General features: G+C 44.3%; 2 protein-coding genes across 4 annotated transcripts in view; one reads left to right on the top strand and one right to left on the bottom strand.

Moving 5' to 3' along the window:
* Positions 1–25,912, bottom strand: part of LOC137603919 (regulator of microtubule dynamics protein 2) — a 33,986-nt gene that overhangs the window by 1,324 nt on the left and 6,750 nt on the right. For all 3 annotated transcript variants that reach the window (XM_068327784.1, XM_068327785.1, XM_068327782.1), the window contains exons 3-10: positions 19,076–19,253; positions 18,885–18,987; positions 14,286–14,346; positions 3,036–3,111; positions 2,605–2,682; positions 831–929; positions 611–664; positions 55–135 (exon numbers count right to left, since the gene is read on the bottom strand). In XM_068327784.1, coding sequence (XP_068183885.1) covers positions 55–135; positions 611–664; positions 831–929; positions 2,605–2,682; positions 3,036–3,111; positions 14,286–14,346; positions 18,885–18,987; positions 19,076–19,253 — 730 coding nt within the window. The remainder of the gene's footprint in view (positions 1–54; positions 136–610; positions 665–830; positions 930–2,604; positions 2,683–3,035; positions 3,112–14,285; positions 14,347–18,884; positions 18,988–19,075; positions 19,254–25,912) is intronic.
* Positions 6,058–9,630, top strand: LOC137603918 (piggyBac transposable element-derived protein 4-like). The gene is made up of 2 exons (XM_068327781.1): positions 6,058–7,506; positions 7,875–9,630. The coding sequence occupies exon 2, from the start codon at positions 8,015–8,017 to the stop codon at positions 9,491–9,493; it is 1,479 nt and encodes a 492-aa protein (XP_068183882.1). The 5' UTR covers positions 6,058–7,506; positions 7,875–8,014; the 3' UTR covers positions 9,494–9,630.

Raw genomic sequence — 25,912 nt, forward strand, 5'->3', positions numbered from 1 at the left:
ATTTTTGAGAGACAAAACTTCTGCTGAAACAGAGTGATGCTGCTGTAATTGTACCTCCTTGGATGCAGACTCCATTGAACAAGCAGCTTCACACATCTTCCTGGCCTGGCAGCTCTGACCCAGGTCTCTATAGCACTGCAAGGAGAGCAAACCATCAGTGAACTGAGCAGGACGACCCACATCCAGATGTTAACCACACTCACTGACCCACATCCAGATGTTAACCACACTCACTGACCCACATCCAGATGTTAACCACACTCACTGACCCACATCCAGATGTTAACCACACTCACTGACCCACATCCAGATGTTAACCACACTCACTGACCCACATCCAGATGTTAACCACACTCACTGACCCACATCCAGATGTTAACCACACTCACTGACCCCCATCCAGATGTTAACCACACTCACTGACCCACATCCAGATGTTAACCACACTCACTGACCCACATCCAGATGTTAACCACACTCACTGACCCCCATCCAGATGTTAACCACACTCACTGACTCACATCCAGATGTTAACCACACGCACTGACTCACATCCAGATGTTAACCACACTCACTGACTCACATCCAGATGTTAATCACACTCACTGACCTTTGCTAGAAACACGTAGTTGAGTTTGGAATATCCAGGATGGATCTCCTCTACCTGTGCAAAGATAAAACCAATACGCATTGGAAGACATTTAGTATTTCTGTTCATTTTACCTTTAACACATTTGAATAGTAATTCCATTAGCATACAGTATACTCATTTTTCCTACCTGTTCAAATTCAGTTCATAAAATTGACTCAAAGTGCTCTAAACACAGTACCTTCAGGAAGTTCTTTAACGCATCATCAACTGTAGCACTGGGAGGTTCTCCAAACAGAGTAGCAGCGACTTTCCTCTCCAGCCACGACAACTGAGCCACCTGCAAAGTGTTCAAACACCTCCAGGTTAGCAGGTTAGCAGCGTCTCCTTGTCCCTCTCACCTGGTGAGGTTAAGTCAGAGGAGGTGGAACCACCGGAGGTCACCACCACCGTTTAATGCAAGGGTCGGCAACACCCCTTAGGAACGGAAATGGTCATCGTCAGTTCTGGGATTAGCCTCGTCTTAGCATTGGAGGTATGTGTACAACTGGTATCTGGTTAAGTCATGAACAGCTGACTGTACAACACAACTGAAGGTCTATGTAGGTTCTCAATCCACAAGTCAAGGGAAATCAAGAGCAATAACAAGATTCTGATGGACCTGCTTCAGGTTGATTGAAGATATTATACCTCTATTCTAAGAGTCTTCAGTTCTGACTGACTGGTAGAGTCCAGATCCTGATCCTCCTGTTGAAGGTCCTGACTGACTGGTAGAGTCTAGATCCTGATCCTCCTGTTGGAGGTTCAGACTGACTGGTAGAGTCCAGATCCTGATCCTCCTGTTGGAGGTTCAGACTGACTGGTAGAGTCCAGATCCTGATCCTCCTGTTGGAGGTTCTGACTGACTGGTAGAGTCTAGATCCTGATCCTTCTGTTGAAGGTCCTGACTGACTGGTAGAGTCCAGATCCTGATTCTCCTGTTGGAGGTTCTGACTGACTGGTAGAGTCTAGATCCTGATCCTTCTGTTGAAGGTCCTGACTGACTGGTAGAGTCTAGATCCTGATCCTCCTGTTGGTAAAAGGTGGTAAAGGGTTGGTAGATGCCAGATGTAGGAGACTGATAGTTTTCTTTGCAACCGCTTTTGGGGTCCTGCATTTGTGTCCCCTGTGCACCGGAGTCCCTGAGCAAACCAGTCTTCTTAGTGCTGTAGTCGGTTGTGTTTGGTACCACTGTGCACTTCCCTTTGTCAGCAGGGAAGATGTTTCCTGGTCCAACAGGAGGTTCGGGTTATGGACTTTACCAGTCAGAGGAGAAACCCCTTCAACCAACTGGAAGCAGGTCCAGCTGATTTTTTTCTGGCTCTTCTTGAGCACAACTGAATGCATTTATTTTTACAGGACAATAATTAATCAAACCTAGGATTGGCACTTAGCACACCCACCCACACATACTGTATGTTGTAAAGCACTTTTGGTAGAGTAGAAATGCACGATGGAAATCCAGTTTGTTGGTGCATCTTCTTCTTTAGTTACGGTCGACTACGAGCCACAATGGACTAATCCTGCCCTCTACAGTTTGTCTGAGATAATCATTTTGGAAGTTTTTTACAGCGTTACTACAGAGTGTGTAAATACTGTAAAATGGCACCACTGGGTAGACAGCATACCAGTTACCATGATGGCAGTGGTTTAAAGTTTATCATTAGTTTTTACCAAAAACGACTTCATCATAAAACTCCTAAGTTCCATCAACACTAACTGCATGCATTTAAAGAACATGAACAAGTATCCCTTCAGTTGAGTGTGATTTAAAGTGAACAGTGGCTGGTGTTAACAGCCCGTATCACCTTCTACGAACACTGAGAAACAAACCTCAGAAGAACAACAGTGGAAATGAACGAAGGAAAGCTGTGGGTGGGTTGAAGAGAGGCAGGAGGCCCCCACAGAATCAATGTACTGCTTGTCTCTGTGAGAATAGATGGGTGAGATAAGTGTGTGTTGGTAGGGACACATACAGCGTAGCACCAGCGGCCCAACAAGTAGTAGGACATGGGGTCTTGTGGCTTCAGCTCAATGGCTTTATCCAAATGATCCTGGGAGGGGAGGCAGACAGAGAAAATATTCACTGTTGATTCACGGCATGGCTGCTCTTTCCACCGCTTTATGTTCTGACCTGATCCGTCCTGCTTCACCAACCCACAAGTATTTCACAAACACCTCTCCCACACGCGATCCTGCAGAGCGACCACATGCTCCTGGCTGTCACACACCCTCCCTCGCTCTTTTCCATTCTACCTGTCTCTGATTCAAAGGCTTTCTCCTGTCTTCCCTCCCAAACAACACTCGACCTCCCTTCCTTCCACCAGTCAGGAGCTCTGAAGCTGCTGACAGAAGACAACACGTTACATGCTGCCGCTCCAGATGCGGATTTGATACAACAACTTACCTTAAAGATATATCCGTTCTTGATCTTGTTCTGGATTGTGTCATATTCAGCCATAATGCCACACATGATAGCAAACCTGCAGATAAAACATTTTGTTGTAAAGTTGTGTTTAGATTTTTTGTGTTTTCACTGTGATCAAGAAGACCGCAATCACTGTCTGCTTTGTAGTTTGTTCAATATGAGCTTTAAGAATCACACGGTAGTAACAACTATACAGAAGTTACGTATTGAAGTTTGGCACATTGATTCACCAAATGATAACCCTAACAAGTCAATCTTATGTATATAGCAGCAAATCACAATGTGAGTTCTATCAAGGCATTTCCAAGAAGAGCAGCTCAAGACTGTTCATCGAACAGGAAGAAAGAAAACAGCTAAATTCTTCATTAGAAAACATCTGTAGAGGCAAGATCAGCTACTATTGGACGGACTGACAGGGACTAGTGCGTTAATAGACCAGTGCGTTAATCTCCTCTGGAGAGGAGAGAGCGTTCCTCAAGAGCGCCTCTGAAGTGTTCCGGAGGCAAGCTGACACCTCAGCTCACACTCCGGGTGTTTTTGGGCAATCTTAGAACGTTGGACGACCCGCTCTACCGCCCGCTTTACCACTGAGCCACTGCCGCACTGATGTTTCCACCCGGAACCGCCCAAAACGGGTGACAACTTGGTGACAGATTACACAAGGTATGAAAACGGTGGTAGCCAATTCTAACCAACCAGGCCAACAGCCTTCTGAAGCTAACAGCCCGTCTACACCTGACAGCTTGTCTGCAGCTGCCCCTTGGGGACAAATACATTTTTTGAATTGAATTTTACCACTGAACTCTCAGCCAATGAGGTCCATTTACATTTTCTAGTATTCTATTACTTTACTGTAATAGATCAGTCAATGAGATTTGATGAATATGGAACAAATAGTATGGAAACTGTGTAGTTTGTGGGGAAAGACGAAAATGAAAACAGAAGCATAACTGAACAAGTACAGTTTGACAGGTCTGTAGTAACTGACAGATCCCTGACAGTTGTCTACTGATAGTCCATATGCACTGGTTTCTTCACTGTAGTTATCAGGTGAAGGAACCTGATAACCACAGGCTACTAGAAAAACTGAGTAAAATCAGTCTTTCTAGTAGCTCCCAGGTCTCAGAACAGCCTCCGTCTTTGAAGCAACAACAGTTAATTGGTGACTTTTTTCTTTACAATTGAAATGACATTTTTACTGCAACAGAAAGAGGATTATATACTGGAAAAAAATATTTTTTTGACAAATTTTCCATCACTAATTGAAAAATATTTAATAATTGAAGTGAAAAATAATGCATACATTGGTCTTTGTGTTAATCATTTTAACCAGGGGTGGATTTTATCCTCGGGGGACCAACCCGTCAATAATTAATAAAATATGAACTAGCAGCAGGTAGTGACAGAGTTTTCTCACAGGTAGTCTTTCGTCTACTTTGCTGCTCTAACTTTCAACCTGACCTGAATTGTCTTCAGTCTCCATGTTGGGGAACGTCTCCATGAACAGAAATGCATTGTGGGTTAGTCTCCTAATCAAAAGTTCACAGAGATGTTGAGAAAAGAAGGAGAAACGCTGCAGATGACGGCAACAGGAAAGACCAAAAAAACCACAGGAAGTGACATCAGAGCAAACTGTTCACTCAGTCTGAGATTTGCAGAGTCATGTTAACATGACGAGTGAAATCTGAATCTATGGGGTGTTGATGTTACATTTTACAGACAGCATTCGGCTAAATCCTCTGGCCAGGTTCACGTGATTGGCTCTTATCCATGGTCCTGAAGCCCAATTAAGACATCTTCATTTTTTTCATGATTAAAACATCAACAATAAAAAAAACCCGTCTCCCCTTGTTTGGTTTTTTTGGGGTTTTTTTGAGAAATTGCACCCTGATCATAGATATAAGTAACTATTATCATAACTATTTATGTGTGGTAAGGAGTAATGACAGTCATCAAAGGGCAATGTAGGAAATTTAAAAGGAAAAAGCTATTGTTGACTATATCAGCGGCGTGAGTATTCTGCACACAGAGCTGTACATGAAGCCATAACACATAAAGGAACCATGTTTGTTTTCTTAAGTTAATGCAGGGTGTGGCCACACTCCTACTGGTTGGCACTTGATGAGTGGAGAGCTCCAGAAAATCAGAGACATTACCTGTCTGCAGTTTTTCTGCTGAGCTTCCAATGAAAACAGGCTGGTAGATGTACAAGCAATTAGCAAATCCATCACCGGAGACAAAGTATTTGCTGTGAGGAAAGTGAGCCAGGACGTTATTGGTCTGGCCTTGACCAAAAACTTTTATTCTGATTTTGAACAAGTAACAGTAATTTCTGTTTACTAGAAATGTGAATTTTGTCAAAACCTACAGGAAATATTGCTGCAGAATTATGACTTGATATTCATAGGCTGGAGAATACTCTGAAAATTCCATAGCAACACCACTAGGTGTACATTTGCAATCTGCAGTGACCTGTCTCAGATGAATCATCTCATCTCCTTCATCAGTAGGTTGAATTTTTGGGCACATCTACTGAAAATCAGCATCAGCTGGACCATATGATCGCTAACTGAAACTAACTTACATGTTAAACTTGCCATACACAATTGTGTCAGCATTCTAAAAGTAAACCACCCAAATGTTAACTATAGGGAAGACAGTTTTTGGTTTGTGGACTAAACTTTTATTCAAGATATTTGAGTGGAGCTGAGGCCATTTGGCAGGTATACAATAGACAACAGTCTTTCAATGCAGTCCCCTTGACTTCTATATGTAACTTGTATCCTGTTTAAAAGCACAAAGCAGCTTATCTTTAGTTCTTCAAGGTAGACAAACCATTATGTGAACAAGAATATTCTGAGAATGATCTCCCTTACATACAGTCTTCCTTCAAAAGTTATGTCATCCACTCTCAAAAAAGTTGATGGGATTCAATAAATCTTACTAGTGGTGAAATAATCAGCATGATTATGTGAGGTCTACAAGAGGTTGCTCAACATCCAGCCTACCACAACACATATATTTACTTCCCTCTGATTGGCCAACTCGAACAACAATTACTGTGCAGCAATGTTGACTAAGAAGTGTGTTGACTGAAAATTGTGATTGGACCAGCTTTTAATGGCTTTGGCTCGTCTCTGTGCTTGGACTTCCCCCTGTTGGACTGACTTTGTGTTCCTGGTGTACGGGTTCATCTCTCATCTACTTGTTACGTATCACATCATCATTACAATGTTTGAGCATGTTGTTTTGGTGTTATGCAACATATGTCTTTTCAACGTGTGAGCCAGGCTGAGCTTTCAACGGCGAACAGAGACACGTAAGGGGAGGTCTTTAGAAGTAAGAAAGTTGGGATGTGAAGATGTAGAGGTGTGTCTAGCCTCAGGGGCCAGTGTGGTGGTGTTTATAGTTTCCTTTCTTCCTTGAGTTGAAATACTATCTCTCTTCAACTGTCTAACCTCAGACACGGAAAATTTCAAGAGGAGGAGGAAATGTGGGTGGTGGCAAACATGACAGATTGAAGATGACTGAAGGACAGAACATTTAATTGTGCAGGATTACTCCATGTTTTTATGGTGGCTGAGGCCAGCCCCCACCGTACTGAGCAAAGGCAAAACAGCCCAAAGGCAGCTGCCCGGCGGAAACGACAGATTGAGTTCAGCCTTCAACACCTAACATAGGAAGCTCATTGAAGACACCGTGGGCCTGGCAGGACACGGATTCTAACATCTAAAGATACAGGAGGAGGAACTCGAACGGTTCATGGACAACCTTTATAGGCCAGTGTAGGGGAATGTGTGCAGATTGATGAAACACACAACCTACAGCACAGTTAACTCACAGAGTGCCAAAGATGAAATATTTCGTCTTATAGAATCCAAACGTTGAGTGCCAAAGACGTCATATTTCGTCTTAGGCGTTTTTTATAGGGAATGTTAGATCAAAGCGTTTCGCACATTCTGTGTGATTTTCAGCCTTGTATTCCATTTATTCCGGTCGGGGGCAGTGTTTCACACCCCAGATCACCAGATAAAACGACGAAGAAGCGTCGGTGTTGGGGCAGTAGTGGAGAGCAAAATGGCGAAGCGCAAGGCGAAAGCGTGTGGAGGAGGCAGATTCAAGCAGCTAACACTGGCACAGAGCTTGTCTGGCGGTGTAGCTGCTGTGGAAATGAGCAAGCGGTAAGGATCGGGGTGCAGGAGATGCACCCAAGGAGATTGAAGACCGGATCGGAGGCGAGGAAAACGTGGCGGGTTGTAGCGGGGCCCCCCGCAGTTCGGCGGCGTCCCACGTGGGAGCGCCGCTGCGGAGAGTTCTCCGCTGCGTCTGTCCGGCGACAGTTCTGACTCTGAACCGGACCCGGACTCGTCATCTGAGTGGATTCCGTCAGAAAGCAGCAGGGAGTCCTCCCCAGACCTGGGGGAGCCCACGGAGGATCTGAGGAGCAAAGGTAACTATTTTGCTACTTTGTTACATGATGTAAAAAACACGTGTCGGCCCTCCATCCCGCATAAGTTGTTCCCCATCTATGAATGTATTACTCTTTTGTGTAGAATGGTACTTATTTCAGGCAAGTGTGTGTATATATGTATAATATGTGTGTGTGTGTATGTTTTGTAGAATGGTACTTATTTCAGGCATGTGTGTGTATATATGTATAATATGTGTGTGTGTGTGTGTATGTTTTGTAGAATGGTACATATTTCAGGCATGTGTGTATATAATATATATATACGTTGTGTAAAATGATATCCTACTTATTTCAAGCATGCATATATATATATATAGTGTAAAATTGTATATTTCTATATTTTACAGTCCCTAAAACGAGTAGAGGACGTGCACCTGCAAGAGGGAGAGGTGCGAGGAGACGCCAATCACTGGAGGTGGATGCAGGTGTTTGGAGTCATGATGGCTGGGAACCCACTAAGTTCCCATTCGTGGCAACCCCTGGTCCCATGAATGCGGCTGCAGACCTGGATTCAGACCAGCCGGTTGACTTCATGGAGCTGTTTCTGACTGACGAGCTGCTGGGTCACATTGCGTCTCAGACCAACCTGTATGCACGGCAGTTTATACAGGCACATCCTGAAGCTCTGCCACACTCCAGAGAGAGGGTGTGGAAACCGGTGACAGTTCCAGAGCTCAAAAAATACTTGGGTCTTATGTTCCTCACCGGCTACATAAAGAAGCCCAGCGTCAGCATGTACTGGAGTGAGGATCCAATGGAAGCCATTCCGTACTTCAACAACACCATGCCACGCAACAGGTTCCAGCTAATTGGGAAGTTTCTCCACTTCAATGACAATGCCTCACAGGATGCTGGAGATAAACTTTATAAAGTGCGTCCTGTCCTTGATTCAATTATTTCCAAAGTCAAAGAGCTGTATCAGCCTCATGAAAACATTTGCATTGATGAGGGGATGTTGCAGTGGCGTGGACGCCTGAACTTCAGGGTTTACAACCCTCAGAAGCCAGTCAAATATGGCATCAAATCTTATATTTTGTGTGACTCGCGGACTGTCTATTGTTATAATATGTTGCCTTATGTTGGCCAGTCGAGCACACTCCCAGACATTGTGTTCTCCCTCCTTGACCGCCTGACCGAGCAGGTGTACACAATATTCATGGACAATTTTTATAATTCTGTAAAACTGTGTGAGCAGTTGTGTAAAAAAAAGACTAATGTTTGTGGAACCCTCAGGAAAAACCGTGGCGAACCACAGATCATCAGGGAGCCGTCAAAGACAGACTTGGGTGAGGAGGGGAAGGTGGTGCGACACAACGGCCGGGTACTGGTCTTGGCCAGGCAGGACAAGCGCCTGGTGAGGATGATAACAACCTGTCACAACGACAGGATGCAGAGGGTGGAGGTGTGGCAGAAGGGTCAGCGGGACAAAGTGGCACAGCTCAAACCGGAGTGTGTGGTTCAGTACAATTCCTGCATGAATGGGGTGGACAAACTAGACCAGAACATTGCGTACTACCCCTTCATCAGGAAAACTCAAAACTGGACAAAAAAGTTTGTCGCCTATTTGTTCCAGATTTGTGTGTACAATGCCTATGTGTTGTTCAGGTCCAGGAACCCAGGGATCAAGAAATCGCACCTTGATTTCATGAAGGATATTGCAAGGTCCTGGACTGAAAAGGGGTACGTGTCACATGAGGAAGGCGAGGAGATGGAGGTCGAAGACGTGCTGCAAACCAGGTCACTCAGAAACAGAGACCCAGAAGGCAGACTCGATGGCCTGATGTCCAGGCACAAGCTGGAACGTTTGAGGGCCACCACAAAGAAGGCACATCCCTCAAGGAAATGTCGGGTGTGTGTTAGAAGGGGTGGGAGGAGTGAGACCAGGATGTGGTGCAAGGCCTGTCGTATTCCCCTGCATGCAGGAGAATGCTTCACTGTGTATCACACTCAAAAAAAATATCATTGATTACACCCACACACCCACACACACTCACCTGTAAATGGTTCTGACAGTTGACAGTGAGATGAATGTACTTTGTTATGTTTTGTCTAATTTTCAAAATTGTTATAAAATCATTTGTTCATCAAAAATGTTTTTTCTAATGTTGTTTGCATTGTTTCAATAAGTAAAAGTATTTTCAGAAGTTTGACGTTAGAGTTTTGCTTGAATTTGCTTCTCTGCAGTAAAACGTCATTATCTCAGTTTTCTGGTCAAAATCAGCCGTTTTTGCTGAAACCACCCTGTGTTCTACGGGCAATAACTAAACACACATAGATGCTAGAAACAAAAAATTTTTTTCTGATGAAAGAAGACAGTCTAAAGTTTCGGGTGATATGTGGAATGTTTATGTAGCCTAAAAAATGAATATTTGGTGGGCCTTCAAAATTCAGTGAAAATGCTCAAAATCTCTGGCACTGGGGAGCTGTCCGCTCTGAAAGTGTCTGGCAGTCAATGAGTTAAGTGTTTTCTCAGCATAGTTATGGAGTTTGTCTCAAAGTTTCAAGTTGCCGCTTGCAATGTCAGAAATCCATGACAACTGGAAACCAGGGCCAATGCTGGAATGGTGACGACAAGGATGGTCATAGCAAAGGCAGGAAATTGTTCTGAAATCTAGATTGTCAGTACTGAGGTCAAACAGAGCCAGTCAGAGCCCCTTGACTCAACGGCACGACCACATGCTCCCAGATGAATCCACAGGCCTTTGTATCATCAAAGAGGATCTGTAGTCAGGGACTTACTGTACATGAGCTCAGTTCACAAGGTGGGATCAATGAAAATACACCTAGCAATGCCACCAATAAAAGAGCACAATCATACACTGCCTGGCCAAAAAAAAAGTCGCCATCACAAAAAGTCACACCCTCTCATATGTTGTTGGACTGCGTTTAGCTTTGATTACAGCATGCATTAACTGGGATATTGTTTTGATGAGTTCATACAATATCACAAGAGTTATTTCCATCCAGTGATGCAATATTTTTCCATATTTTTCATCAAGATCTTGCATTTATGATGATGGGGTCTGACCACTATGTAAAGCCATCTCCAGCACTCATTGAGATTCTTCTTTCATGAATCTCAACAAGTTTAAGGTCTGGACTCTGTGGTGGCCAATCCATGTAAGAAATGATGTCTCATGCTCCCTGAACCCCTCCCTCACAATTTTAGCCCAATGAATCCTGACATTGTCATCTTGGAATATGCCCGTTCAGGTCAGGTCTAGGTTCAGCAACAGTTTATGTTCAAAGAATGAGATCAGGTGATTACCTGATTATACTGAATGACCAGGTCCATCAATGGATTATTTCTTCTCCAAAGGCACGGGCATATTCCAAGATGACAATGTCAGGATTCCCTAAAGGGAGCATGAGACATTTTTTTTAGGGCTTAATGGCAGAAATGATGGCTACACATCATTTCTGTCATGTTCCCAGAGAGCATAAACCACAAATACCATCATCAGTACAACCATAGCTATCAGAAATTAGTCTCCATGTTTTATTAACCCAAGCATCTTTCTATTCATCAGTGGTAAAGTCAGCAGTGATGAGAGCTTCTGCCCTCTTTAGATTTTTTTTTTTTCCACATTCAGCCAGTGTTTTTGTGAAACAACACTAAAGGTGTAGATCTACATAAATGGACTGATGCCAAACAGTTTAATCTGCTCTGCTTGAGTTTAAAGACCAAGATGAGACCATCCTCAGGTGGAAAGCTGGTTTCCATTGACAAATCGGTACTAAGAAGTGGTCTTCTTATGCTATATTGTTTGCTCCAGTTGGGTTCCTCAGTTCTACTCATCATTCAACTCTTGCAGGCTGGGTGCTTAAATTTACCTACTAGTAGGTGTGAAAAGGAAATGAGGCAGAGAGTACTGTCACTGATTCAATTGCTGTCGTTTTCATCTAAGCGTTTGCACCTGAATGGAGACTGAAGATAGCGGGTTTGGACACATAGAATCTCCTGGTTTCAGCAGGAGCAGGTCCGGACCCATTGTCAAATATTTTGGGGAACTAATGGTTCATTAGTTCATGACTGGACTATTGAAATGAATGTCATGCTGGAGATTCCTGGTCCTCCAACAGTCGCCTGTTCCTCTACTGCAGCCCAGCCCTCTACTTGCTCGACTAGCTTCTAGTCATTTACAGAATTGATTTTTACACTTCAGTGATTGTTTCTAAAGCTCTTCATGGTCTTGCTTCACCATATTTTTTTGACTTGTTGTCTTTAGTTGACCAAAAGCAGATCTCTGACATCATTAAAGCACCTATTAGATGTCTCAAAATTCGAAATATGGCCATTGGGATGGCAAAATGTTCTCTATAGCCACACCCAGATTGAACACTTACACTTTTTAAATCAAAGATGAAAACCTTTCTTTTTAAAATGGTCTTTAACACCTAGCAGTTATTTTATCCCAATTTAGTGTATAGATAGAAGTCTACTTTTATATTTCGATTACTGTTTCTATCTTAATTTACTGTTTCTTCCATTTTTATCAGAAAGGGCTTTGGTCACCCCTTGGGCTGTTGTAAAAGGCTAAATAAATTTATGCAATTTTTTTGAACATTACACTTCTTGACTTTCTATGAAATACTATAAGATTTAATCTTTTTCCTATTTTCTTGCTTTGAAATGAGCTAAACTGTAAATAAATTTATATTTAATGTATTTACAAATAATGCAAGTCATAATCTACTGGCTACTTTTTGACCAAAAATATGCACCATTCATCTGAATCCATTCAAACTATCTAGAGTTAAATTGTAGGTGTACCTGGAGCATGACAAAAGTTTTGGTTATTTAAAGAACTCTGTCACTCGTTTCAGTGATAGAGCAAATAATTACTGGCAGCGTGTCAACTTGCTGAACTGTGATCAGGAAACCAGGTGACAAGTTTTCTCACGACATCAGTAACCTGAGTAACTAGCTTCCACAGAGATCACACTTCCTGGTACCATCCTCAGTCCCTGCCTTCTTCCTTCACAAAGGGCAGCTTTACCTACTTTTCCACATCCACTTCATTTAGCACACAGCATTACAGCTCAGCTGAATAATCTCACAAATTCCTTAAGTGGATATTGGACTAAGCTTGAATCATTTTTAAAGCTGTTAGTCTTAATTAACTAAACAAACACTGCCTTCTCTTTGCATAATGTCTCTGGTGATGTGGTATGTGCATGAGCTAATGCTAATCATTCTTCAAGAACAGAGAAACCAGGGCAGCTACATCATGGAGGCAGTTTGTTTTTCATCAGACTTCCTGCATGAGAATCCCACCAGTAACACATGAATAGTGAAAATGTAATTCATGATAATGAAAAGGTACCTGTGGGAAACTAATTTATTAACATTAGTTTTAAAAAATGATCATGATACAACGATGACTCACATGCTGAATAGTGAATATGTGTTGTGTGAAGCTGAGTGGAAGTGATGCTGCATCATTTTGTTATAGCTGCATTCCAAGTTGCTGTCAAAGCAGTACGCTAACATCAGAGCTGTTCATCACTTCATCACTATTCCAGCCATGGATTCCACGGATAATCAGCAGATAAGTTTTGACAGCGGGCAGCGCTGTCGCCGCACAGCAAGGTGGTTCCGGGTTCGCATCCCACTCTGTGTGGAGTTCTCTCCGGGTTGTCCGGCTCCCTTCCACCTCCAGAAACGTGCACTTCAGGTTAATTGGCTGTTCCAAATTGTCCGTAGGAGTGTGTGTGCGTGGTTGTCAGTCTGTGTGTATCTCACTGGCGTTGCGGCCAGAGTTTCACCAACCTCATGCCCCAAGCCAGCTGGGATAGGCTCCAGCACCCCCTGACCCACGACAGCGGATGAAGCAGTTGGAAGATGAATGAATGAATGAATGAATAAATGAATGGAATGCTTGCAAGATACTTCCGCTGTGTTTGTGCTTCTGCTCGACAAGTGGGGAAGAAGTATGGAAGACAGAAAATCCGAAGGCCTGGAAATCCCGCCCCCACTTCAGCAACTAAAGCACAGTTTGGACTGAAAATTCTATCTGCCCTATCTGCCACTCTCTCTTTTCCTTGCCCTGTCTCTATCCCCAGTATATTTCCTTTCCCACCCAACAGGTCAAGGTGGATGACCGCCCTCCAGAGTCTGGGTCCTGCCCGGAGTTTCTTCCTCAATGAGGGAGTTTTTTCCCTGCCTCTGTCTCTTATGCTCTGGAGGGTTCTTTTGGGTTTCTGTCTGTTAAAGCGCTTTGAAATGTCTGCTGATGTGATTAAGCTCTTTATATAAAGATTGATTGATTGAGTGATTGAGAAGCAGGTGTATTTCTCATTGAGTCACACCCCCCCAGACAGATAAAGAGAAGACTAGAACACTGGGAACAATCCACTGTCTTTAGATGGTGCAAAATGCAACAGCACATATTTTAAGACAGTTTTTTTTCTTTTTTTGTGAGGCAGCTCAGAGCTCCAAGAATACAGCAGAAGAATGCTACGAGCCCCCGGCCACCAGCACAAAATATATATAACTTTAAATCAAATTTGTATTAAGAAGAAACGCCTGCGGCATAGGAGGTTGTCTGTAAATTTGTTCAGAGGCGTGTGAAGCCCAAATGGACAGTCAGCATTGTTGTATTTTATCCAGACAAGCTGGGTGACTTCATTTTTAGTCCTCCACAAATCTGAATTTCTATAAAATTAGGTCAATTGTGTGACACAGCTGGTTGTTGCAGCTCTTCAGACGAGGTGTCGAAATGGCTTTAGAGGGTGACGGTTGTGAAGACACCTACCACTGATGACTCTCAGCACACGAAGGGTTCAGTCTCACCGCCTCCTCTCCAACAGTCTTCCCTACAAAGAAATAATAAAGTGTAACTTAAACACAAACTCAACATATGCAATTCATCCTGCATGCTCTTGTTCACATTTCAAAGACGGCGAGACGATGTGTTATTAAGTCAACACAATCGGATGCATGTAAATCAAATAACATCGCCTAGCACTGGATTAAAGCAGTAAAAACAGAAATGACATGAAATACAACCCCAGAGGAGAGCTCAGTTTCAAATCCTCCATCACTCAGCGTAAAGTGTCTCATTCCATTTGTTTCCAATAATATCTGAATGAATTTTAAATATGATGTTCTGTTGCTTTAAATATCTCTGTCACTGCCAACTGTTTTGACATTGACGTCTTTGCAGAAGGCACTTGGCCAGTTCTGACTGAAGGCCCGCCGATGAGGGAAAGGTTACAGACAAACAGGTCAATCAAGTCTGAACTACAATAGGATCATAAAACAACCTCTGTTTGAGGAAAAAGATTAAGCCACGCCATGCAAAAGAGCTTTCAGCAGGTCAAAGCCACAACCATGCACTGCCATGATGAAGATGACTTCACACTTGAACACAAGCAGGGTTAAGTTCATTTTGGGGGTGTTCTGGGGAAGCTTAAGTTCTTTTCATTAAATTCTTGTGGCACAAAGATGAAATATGAGGCATTTGTTCCACAAAGGAAGTTGCAAAGGATCAGATTGTCCGCAGCGACATGGCAAGAGAATGTGAAAATATAAAGTTTGTAACCTGCCATTCAAAGTCAGGTGGCTGCAAGTGATGAGAGCCTAATGCATCTGTTATCTTTTTCTAATACACCTTTGTGTGTGTGTGTGTGTCTAATTCTATAAGGGACATATATATATATATATATATATATATATAATGTCCCTCTCACCCTTGTGGGGTGGTATCTGTGTGTCATCCTCAAGCTCGGGTCCTCTACCAGAGGCCTGGGAGTCGGAGGGTTCTGTCAGTATCTTAGCTGTTCCTAGGACTGTGCTCTTCTGGACTGAGGCTTCAGATGTTGTTCCAGGAATCTGCTGGAGCCACTCTTCCAGTTTGGGGGTCACTGCCCCAAGTGCTCCTACTACCACGGGGACCACATTAACCTTTACCTTCCACATCTGTTCCAGCTGTTCTTTCAACCCTTGGTACTTCTCAATCTTTTCGTGTTCCTTCTTCCTGATGTTGGCGTCAGCTGGAATCTCCTCATCTATCACCACTGCTCTCTTCTGCTCTTTGTCCATCACCACAATGTCCGGTTTGTTAGCCAGCAGCTGTTTGTCAGTCTGGAAGCTGAAGTCCCACAGGATCTTAGCCTTGTCGTTCTCAACCACCTTCGGTGGTATGTCCCATTGGGATTTTGGTACTTCTAGTCCATACCGGGTACAGATGTTCCTGTACAGTATCACAGCTACTTGGTTGTGCCTTTCCATGTATGCTGAGCTGGCGAGCATCTTACACCCCGCTACCACATGCTGGACTGACTCTGGGGCTTCTTTACATAGCCTGCACCTTGGGTCAGATCTACTGTGGTAGATATTGGCCTCTATTGCCCTTGTACTTAGGGCCTGTTCTTGTGCTGCCATGATCAGTGCCTCTGTGCTGCCTGTCAGTCCAGCTTTATTCAGCCATTGGTAGGTCTTCTTGATATCAGCCACTTCCTCTATCTAACGGTGGTACATGCTGTGTAGGGGCTTGTCCCTCCATGTTGTCTCCTCCTCCTCTTCCTCCTCAGGTTTCTGCTGTCTAAGGCATTCACTGAGCAGTTCATCTGTTGTGGCCATCTTCCTGATGTACTCTTGGATTTTTGATGTCTCATCCTGGACAGTGGCCCTGATGCTCACTAGTCCTCGGCCTCCGTCTTTCCGCTTAGTGTACAGCCTCAGGATGCTGGACTTGGGGTGAAACCCTCCATGCATGGTGAGGAGCTTTCTCGTCTTGATGTCTGTGGCTTCTATCTCCTCCTTTGGCCAGCTTATGATCCCAGCGGCGTATCTGATGACCGGCAGTGCATACATGTTGATGGCTCGGACCTTACTCTTGCCATTCAGCTGACTTCTCAGGACTTGCCTTACTCTCTGGAGGTATTTGGCTGTGGATGACTTCCTTGCGGCCTCCTCATGGTTGCCATTAGCCTGCGGGATTCCATGGTATTTGTAGCTGTCCTGTAGGTCTCCTATCCTGCCCCCTGGTATGTTGACCCCTTCAGTTCTGATCATCTTGCCTCTTCCTGATACCATCCGGCCACATTTGTCTAATCCGAATGACATCCCTATGTCGTCGCTGTAGATCCTGGTGGTGTGGATCAGTGAGTCAATTTCTCGCTCATTCCTGGCATACAGCTTGATGTCATCCATGTAGAGGAGATGGCTGATTGTTGTCCCGCTTCGGAATCGATATCAGTAGCCACTCTTTGTGATGATGTGACTGAGGGGGTTCAGGCCTATGCAGAACAGCAGTGGTGATAGTGCATCCCCTTGGTATATGCCGCACTTGATGTTAACTTGGGCAATTGGCTTGGAGTTAGTCTCCAGGGTTGTCTTCCACTTCCCCATTGAGTTCTTGATGAAGGCTCTTAGTGTCCTGTTGATCTTGTACAGTTCCAGACATTCCAGTATCCACGTGTGTGGCATTGAGTCGTAGGCTTTCTGGTAGTCAATCCAGGCGGTGCACAAGTTGGTCTGCCTATTCTTACAGTCTCTGTGTACTGCTCTGTCCACCAGTAGCTGGTGCTTGGCTCCCCTGGTGTTACTACAAACTCCTTTCTGTGCCCCGCTCATATATTGATCCATGTGCCTACTCATCTTAGCCGCCATGATGCCTGACAGGAGCTTCCATGTTGTACTGAGACAGGTTATTGGCCGGTAGTTGGATGGGGTAGATTCCTTCTGTGGGTCTTTCATGATCAGGACTGTCCTGCCTTCAGTCAACCATTCTGGGTGCGTCCCATCCCTTAGCAGCTGGTTCATCTGTGCTGCTAGACGCTCGTGGAGTGCTGTCAGCTTCTTTAGCCAGTAAGTATGGATCATATCGGGGCCCGGTGCTGACCAACTTTTCATCCTTGACACTCTTTCTTGGATGTCTGCCATTGAGATGGTTACTGGTTCTTGTTCTGGGAGGCAGCTGTGGTCAGTCCTCAGGTCCACTAGCCACTTTGCATTGGTGTTGTGTGATGCTTCTCTTTCCCATATGCCCTTCCAGTATTTCTCCACCTCAGCTCTTGGTGGGTCTGGCCGGATGCTATTTCCCTGCCACTGAGAGTACACCTTTGCTGGTTGAGTGAAGAAGGTCTTGTTTATTCTCCTGGCCTCAATCTCCTTGGTGTATCTCTTCAGTCGGGTAGCCAGAGCCGTTAGTCTCTGTTTGGCAGTTTCGAGTGCTTCAGGTATGGAGAGCTTGCTGTATTTCCTGGGTACCCCTTTATTCACCATGTTCCCCTTCTGTAGCTCAGCTAGCTGGATGACTTCTCTCCGTGTCGCCTTTATCTTGGCCTCTAACCGTCTCTTCCATGGAGGGTATTGTTTGTTATGCCCTGTGTTGATCTTATATCCCAGCATCTCGAGGATTACTGTTGCTGTACTGTGGATCAGCTTGTTGGTCTCAGTTATGTTCCCTGTGGGGATGGTTCTTATTGCAGCATTCACATCTTTTAGCAGATCTTCTGAAGGTACTCGACAACTTAGCTTCGGTATTTGTCGGACTTTGGGTAACGATCTTCCTTCTCAGGTCAGCAGCTGTGTATGTCTCTTGGGGCTTGGTACCCAATCTCGGATTGTGGGGGGAGGGGGTGAAATCCCCCCGCTGATCTGGCGTCCTGGCTCCCCCTTGCCGTAGCATTGTTGTTGTATTCCATCGATCTCTAGTTGTGACAGCAGTTTTCGGTTACGGATGTTGGAACACTGGGCTAACAGCTTTTTCTTTGTTAGCCTCAATTGTGGGTTTCGAAGCATCCATTGGTCCCACATCCACCCCATATATCCCCTCTCTCTGGGATTACTTGTGTAGTAGCATTCCAACAACTTCGTATTCTCCACCCTTGTCCATGTGTGTCTTGTTCCAGTAGCCCATTTGTCATCAGATTGCCCTGGTTCCCTAGCATCTGACGCGGACCTTGTTAACCCGGGCGACGTCCGAGCCGGTATGACTCTGTCTCTATTGTGTTCACTCATGTTTGAGGTAAGCTGGTATAGCATTACGGGTCTTGCCTAAGGATCCTCACTGGATAGTGTCCGCCATGTCTGGGGTTCGAAACCACGCCCTCCTGCATTCCAGACCACGCCCCTTTAGCTCTCTATATATGTGTGTGTGTGTATATATATGTGTGTATATGTATGTGTGTGTATATATATATATATATATATATATATATATACACACGCTGTATATAAACACGAACATATGCAATTCATTCTGCATGCTCAAAACATCTTGCCAATTAACAATGGAGATCGACACCAGATCGTGCAGTTTGTGTGTGTGTGTGTGTGTGCGTGCGTGTAGATACAGCTACACTCAACCCTGGGATGCCTGGCTAATGGGGTTTGGGTACATTACCAGCTTCTGCGTAGGTCTTCTTCTCCTCCAAAGTTGAGCTACAGTCATGAACGTCACAGTAAGCTCGGGTCAGTCGCCACAGAAATGCTGAGATCTGTCCAAACTACAGAATGACATCACAGTGTTAAAACAACGTTTAGCACTGAGTTCCAGAAGTACTATCATCTGTACATCTTTGCAGAGTCACACACCTCCTCTCTATGTTCCAACAGGATGTTGAGACTTTCCCTTTTGTCTGATTCTGTGCCTTTATGCCAACCGTCGGTCCTCTCCAGGAGGAGAGCCAGCCGGTCCACAGACGCTTCTCCACTGGTCTGTTCTGCATCACTCAGCTCTTCATCATCAGAGTCTGTCAATGCAGTCATATACCTGAGACCACACACACACACACACACACACACACACACACACACACACACACACACACACACACACACACACACACAGTCAACATGTTAGTCAAAATGTGTTTGATGGAGAAGCACACTACCATTACATGTGTCGTGTTGCCCTTGAACTGACTGGACTAATGTCTGACGTAAGAATGAAAGACAAGGAGAAGCGGAGAACATGAAAAGCCAAAATTGTGAGTTGTCAGTAGCAGCACGTACGTCATTGGTGATTCAGGGAACAGTTCAGGCATGGAGCCACGGACCCACACTGTAGACCCGAGAGGTGCCTCACGCCTACGGCAACCTCCTCGACTCCGCCCCACAATCTACAGTTTCTGGGCTTGCACTAGGAGCTAATATGACTTAGCCACTGTGGCTCAGTGTAAAAGAATTGAGCAAGCCACAAAAAGCCACACTGTGTCCAAGACAGCGGCGCATCGCACGGACGACCAATGCTCGTCGCAGTGGGTGTTGGGGGGGTCTCCCCCGGGAAATTTTTTAGAAAATGGGGTCGTTTTCCTGCATTCTGGTGCATTCTGAGGGCAAAATCTTGTGTTCAGTTTACCTCCAAAAACCCACTAAAGTCAACAGTTGAAGCTGAACTCTCTTTATTTCTGTCCTACTTTATGCAGGAATGAATGTGAGATTCAACCATTGAAAACTTCCATTCACTCTGTGAAGATAGTCATACAAAATATTACTCAATGTTTACTGTTAGTTTTACTGAGACTAGAAGACATTTTAACTTTGACCACCACCAACACCATTGGTATACCATAGTTTAGTTTAGTTTATTTTTTTTAATCCAATAACATGATTTTTCATTTCAATTTAAAAAGGCATGAAAAATAGCAAGCGAGGTGAAAACACATTTACATCATCGCTGGTTATTCCTGCAGGTCAGAGGGACCAAAAGTCTAAGACAAGTATTGATAATATCTTTCATTGACCTTCTGATCGGTCTGTCTCCACCCCCCCCCCTCTCAGCATTCACCATTTGTTTATTAATGAGGACTTTAACACAAACTCTACTAGAAAACACTGGATTCTTTTGACCGATTGTCCTTGCCTTGTCGTACACCAATCCACGGGTTCAGCTTGTAAAAATCGAACATAAAATAAAAATAGCGGCGCTATTTCCGCTAGCGCCGCTCGCTACACAGTCTAAAGACCTTGTAGCCAATCTGGAATTTACTTCGCCTCTGGCGAAGTGGCGAATGGCTAGCGCAAGCCCAGAGTTTCAAACCCGAGGGATCACAGCGGTGATATGGAGCATGTGAGCGTCGGTCAACTGTCAGAAAACAAAAGACGAGACCGTAACTGGGCTGAGCTGAACTAGAACGTCCCACTTTAAATACAGAGTGTTTTATACTGCATAGTCTTTATTAAAACAGTGGCTCAAACTCTTAAGTGTAAGAGGACAAAGTGAAAAGCACCGACAGAAGTAGCGAATTCAATTTATTTAAAATTATTTATTAGGTTTTATGGGTTTCTTTTTTAGGTTTTCAAAGAAGTACTTTTCATTGTATTTTTTTAAATGCTCCTGTTAAGTCAGAATTTTGTGTCAGAAAAAGGAGAATGGCCATGATGTAAGAGAATCCTCAGTTTAATGTCCACCGACAATCAACCTCTCTGCACCAAGTCTGGAGTGAAGGCAGTGGATCTACGGGCAGACAGCCCTTCTGTATGTGTGTCAGTGATCAGTGTGTGTCAGTGCTGTGTTTTACGTTTCTAAGACAAGACAGTCAACTGTTGGATGCATCCAGTCCCGTTTCATTCATGCTTTGGCCTTTCATTCATTCATTCAGCAGTCCCACGTCCCTCCCTGCAGGTATTTACTCAGTCAGGTCTAGATAGGCAGCAGGGTGTTGAGTGATCAGCACATTCCTGTCACGCCATTCCATGATGAATCACTTGAGTTGAAAGAAAGATCCAACAATCTATTTGTATAACTGTTCATGTGTATTTAGTAAACTGAACATTTGTGCAACAGCCTTTATTATCATTATAAATTTACTGGCAGCACACAGTTCTAAAAAATCAAATCAAAGTCGTTGATAGCGCTGCTGCTTGTTCTGGTCTGATTAATATCGTCTTTCTTCATTATCAATGAAGTGGTGTGGGGCTCCTTTCCCCTCATCTGGAATCCCTAGTGGTGAGATTTACGCTTCAAACAGGGCATGGAAGACGTTTCAACAGTTAGCCAAGAAGAAAAGACATTTCTGCTCATCCTGCCATGTGACTCTGCACTGAGCTACTGAGATAGAAATGGAGGAATGGGTGGTGTCCGTGAACAGTTTGTCCTCAGAGCTGATGTGGGACGATTGAGTTCGGGTCAGGGATTAGAGCGAGGTTGACAAGGACGGAACCCCTGGTTCTAGTGGAGGTAGTGGGTCCTAGTGGAGGTAGTTGGTTCTAGTAAAGGTAGTGGGTCCTAGTGGAAGTGGTGGATTCTAGTGGAGGTAGAGGGTCCTAGTGGAGGTAGAGGGTTCTAGCAGACATAGCGGGTTCTAGTGAAGGTAGCGGGTTCTATTGGAGGTATTGGTTCTAGCGGAGATAGTGGGTTCTAGTGGAGGTAGAGGGTCCTAGAGGAGGCAGCAGGTCCTAGTGGAGGTATCGGGTTCTAGTCGAGGTAGCATGTTCTAGTGAAGTTAGGTGGGTCAAGTGGAGGTAGTGGGTCCTGGTGGAGGTAGAGGGTTCTAGTGGAGGTAGAGGGTCCTAGTGGAAGTAGAGGGTTCTAGTGGATGTAGCGGTTTCTCATGGAGGTAGTGGGTTCTAATCGAGGTACCATGTTCTAGTGGAGTTAGGTGTTTCAAGTGGAGGTAGTGGGTCCTGGTGGAGGTATTGGTTCTAGTGGAGATAGTGGGTTCTCAGTTAAAAAGCATGAAAAAGTAATGCATTTTTTCAAAAGTCCAACTCCTTGGCATTCAGAAACACTAAAAGAAATGAAGAAAAACATTTTGGTGGTCAGTAAATGTTACTTTTATACAGCAAGTGCAGGGAAATAAATATGGATTCACTCAATTCTGAGGAAAAAAATTTGAAATCACTCCATTTTGAGTAGAAAATAAGGACACACCCAGTCAGTGTCCATTCCTTAATTGGGCACCTACCTCAGATTAAATCTGCTCGTTAGTCAGCAGTTAAAAACAGTGCCGTTATCACACCTTGGAGGGCTGCTGGACCAAGTGGATAGGCAAGAATGATGGCTCCAACAAGAGAGATGTCTCTTGAGACCAAAGACAGGACTATCAAACTTTTTGAATAAGGTAACTACACGTATGGTCGCCAAAGATGTGGGCTGTTCACAGTCAGCTGTATCGATGATCTGGGCCTAGTACAAACAGCATGGGAAGGTTGTTAAAGTCAAGCATACTGGTAAACCAAGGAAGACATCTAAGGGTCAAGACAAACAACTAAAGGCCATATGTCTTGAAAACAGAAAATGCACAAGACAAATGAAGAAGAAATGGGAGGAAGCTGGAGTCAATGTGACAACTGTGCAAAATCGCCAAAAGGAAATGGGATTTTCATACAGGAAGGCAAAAAGGAAACCATCACTGGTGCTTAAACAGAAAAGAAAGAGACTGCAATGGGCTAAGGAGAGGAAATCATGGACTGTGGATGACTGGATGAAGGTTATCTTCAGTGATGAGTCACCAATCTGCACTGGACAAGGTGATGATGCCAGAACTTTTGTTTGGTGCCGTTCCAGTGAGATTTACAAAGAGGGCTGCCTAAAGAAAACATCAAAATCCCCACAGTCCTTGATGATATGGGGCTGCATGTCAGGCAAAGGCAATAGGGAGATGACTGTGGTTAAATTTTCAATAAATGCACAAGTTTCAGGGCCGGAAACTTTTGTTATTTTGGCTGGAATGAAAACGAAACCGAAAACTTTTTATTTTTTAATGTTCCGGAACAGAATCGGAACAGAAAATAATTGTAAACAGGTTAATACCGGGGTTTTTTTCGTTCTTGAAAAAAATATTTGACCTTATGTTTCACTCCCTGTCATTCACTGGAGGGACGAGAGCAGAGAGAAGTAGCGGCTATCAGCAGCAGTTAGGAAAAGGGAGGTCTCCCAGTCACCATGTCATCATTACAGGTAAACACTGCAGTGTGTCAGTCTGAAAATGACACACTGCAGGTAGCATGTTCTAGTGGAGTTAGGTGGGTCAAGTGGAGGTAGTGGGTCCTGCTGGAAGTAGAGGGTTCTAGTGGAGGTAGCGGGTTCTAGACATGAACTCATTGGCTGCAGTCATTTTCAGAGCAGTGTGTTCCCGTACTGCCAGCGCTTTGTAGAAATACTGAGCTATGGGAGAAGAACTATGAAGATCTGTTGTTCAGCAATAAATGACATGGTGGAAGTTATTCTTGTCTTATGTCATGTAGTGTCTAAGTAGGAGGCGTAAGCCTTAACTACAGTGATATAACAGTCATAAAGCAGAGGTGTAGTGCTGTGGTACTATTTACTGTAGGGTAGGGATATATCTATAATTATAGTCTATAGTATATAAACTGATTGCTTTAGTTGCCAATTTAAAAGTCCTTAAGTTACTGTATTTTGCGCACCATTCAGCTCATTGTATAAAGAGGTGCAGTCTAAATAACGGAGTTTATTTCTGTACTTTAACCGGACACACGGCTCACATTGTTGGGTGCATGATTGGTAACGGAAGCAAAAAAGTGACTGTGGTTGGACTGTGTTGTACTACGTATTTAAATTTAAAAAAATACACGACATTATTTTTTAAATATGTTTTTCTTTCTTTCTTTTTTGATAAATGTGTTCTAAATCCCTGAAGTCCTCATCTCCAGTCTGCATTGAATCTCTCAGTAGTTTCTCTATCGCTGACCGGCTGGTTTCCGGGGGTCTGTCCGGTAATGATGCTTTAGAGAAACATCGGACAAAAGTCTGAGCAGACACGTTAGTCCAGGATCCACAATCCACCACATGTTGTGGGGGTGTAACTCCTCTGCACTGCTCCCAGTTCTGGTAAACGTGTGTTCACGTCTCTCATCCATCGCTCCACGACCCCCCAGTTTAACTTTAAGGGCTCTGTCCACACCGATGTCCAGCGGGTGGAGGTCTTTCGTTAATCCTCCAGGATGAAGACAAGCTCCGAGTTCAGCCGCTTGACGTGTTTCTGACAGAAGCGGTGGTGTGTGTGTGGGGGGGGGGGCATGGAGTCACAGATCAAGAAAGATGGCGAAGCGTGAAAAAAGCCCCCCGGTCTCTTTACGTGAACCGGAATAACCGGAACTGATAGCCCTGAGTTTACGTGTTGTGTCGTAAGCGTGTCTCTTCGCTGACGCAATCGTCGGGGGTCTTCAGCCAATCAGATGTGGTTACCAGCATACTTGCGGTACAGTCCCGGTATCTGGGGTGTGCCGGACGGAGCCTCGCGTCATGTTCTCTGATCGGTCCATCGCTGCCGGCGTACGTAGTGACGTAATACGTCTGTCGGTGGACAATGGTCGGTCTGGAGGATCTCTGACTGACGTCACACAAAAACATTTCAAGAGATGTCTGAACTCAGTGAACACAGAAGAAGCTTCATGTTAAAAGCGTTGATTGTTGAGAAATTTTAAGGCTTTTAATCACGTCTAATGGTGCGCAAAATACGGCACCTACATATTTATATTTACAAGGAACGTTATTAACCGGTTCAAGAACTTTATTTTTTTGTTCTAACTGGTTCAGGAACGTCAGTTTATGGGTGGAACGCAAAACCGGAAACGTTATAATTCCGTTTCTGTTCGGAACGAACCGATTGGCAAAAAATTCTGGTTCAAAGCCCTGCCAAGTTTACATTGACACTTTGGACAGCTTTCTTATCGCTTCAATTCAAAAAATGTTTGGGGATGATGAAATAATTTTCCAAGATGACAATACATCATGCCACAGAGCAAAAACTGTGAAAGCATTCTTTGGAGAAAGACACATTCAGTCGATGTCATGTCCTGCAAATAGCCCAGATCTCAACCCAATTGAAAACTTGTGGTGGAAAAATGGTCCACAGCAAGGCTCCGACCTGCAAGGATGATCTGGCAACTGCAATCAAAGAAAGTTGGCACCAGACTGATGAAGAATACTGTTTGTCACTCATCAAGTCCATGCCTCAGAGACTGCAAGCTGTCATAAAAGCCAGAGGTGGTGCAAATAAATACTAGTGGTGTGTTTTGATTGTTATTTCTTTGTCTGTTTTTCATGATTCCATATTTTTTTCCTCAGAATTGAGTGATTCCATATTTATTTCCCTACACTTGCTCTATACTATAGACCCCACTACCTCTAGTGGAGGTAGTGGGGTCTGGTGGAGGTAGTGGGGTCTAGTGGAGGTAGTGGGGTCTAGTGGACGTAGTGGGGTCTAGAGGAGGTAGTGGGTTCTAGTGGAGGTAGTGGGGTCTAGTGGAGGTAGTGGGGTCTAGTGGAGGTAGTGGGTTCAAACACCACTGGCCATTCCTGCAGCAGAACTGTGTGTTTGGTCAGAGTAACCTGGTGTGGACACACATGAACACACACAGTTCACACCAGCAGCAGCCCTTCAGTGCAGAACAGACCTGACTGTAGTGAGGTCAAAGTCTTGGACATGAACTGTTGAGCAACACGTTGTATGACGTCACAGCAGG

This window comes from Antennarius striatus, chromosome 11, assembly GCF_040054535.1.
Source record: "Antennarius striatus isolate MH-2024 chromosome 11, ASM4005453v1, whole genome shotgun sequence".
NCBI classification, from domain to species: Eukaryota; Metazoa; Chordata; class Actinopteri; order Lophiiformes; family Antennariidae; genus Antennarius; species Antennarius striatus.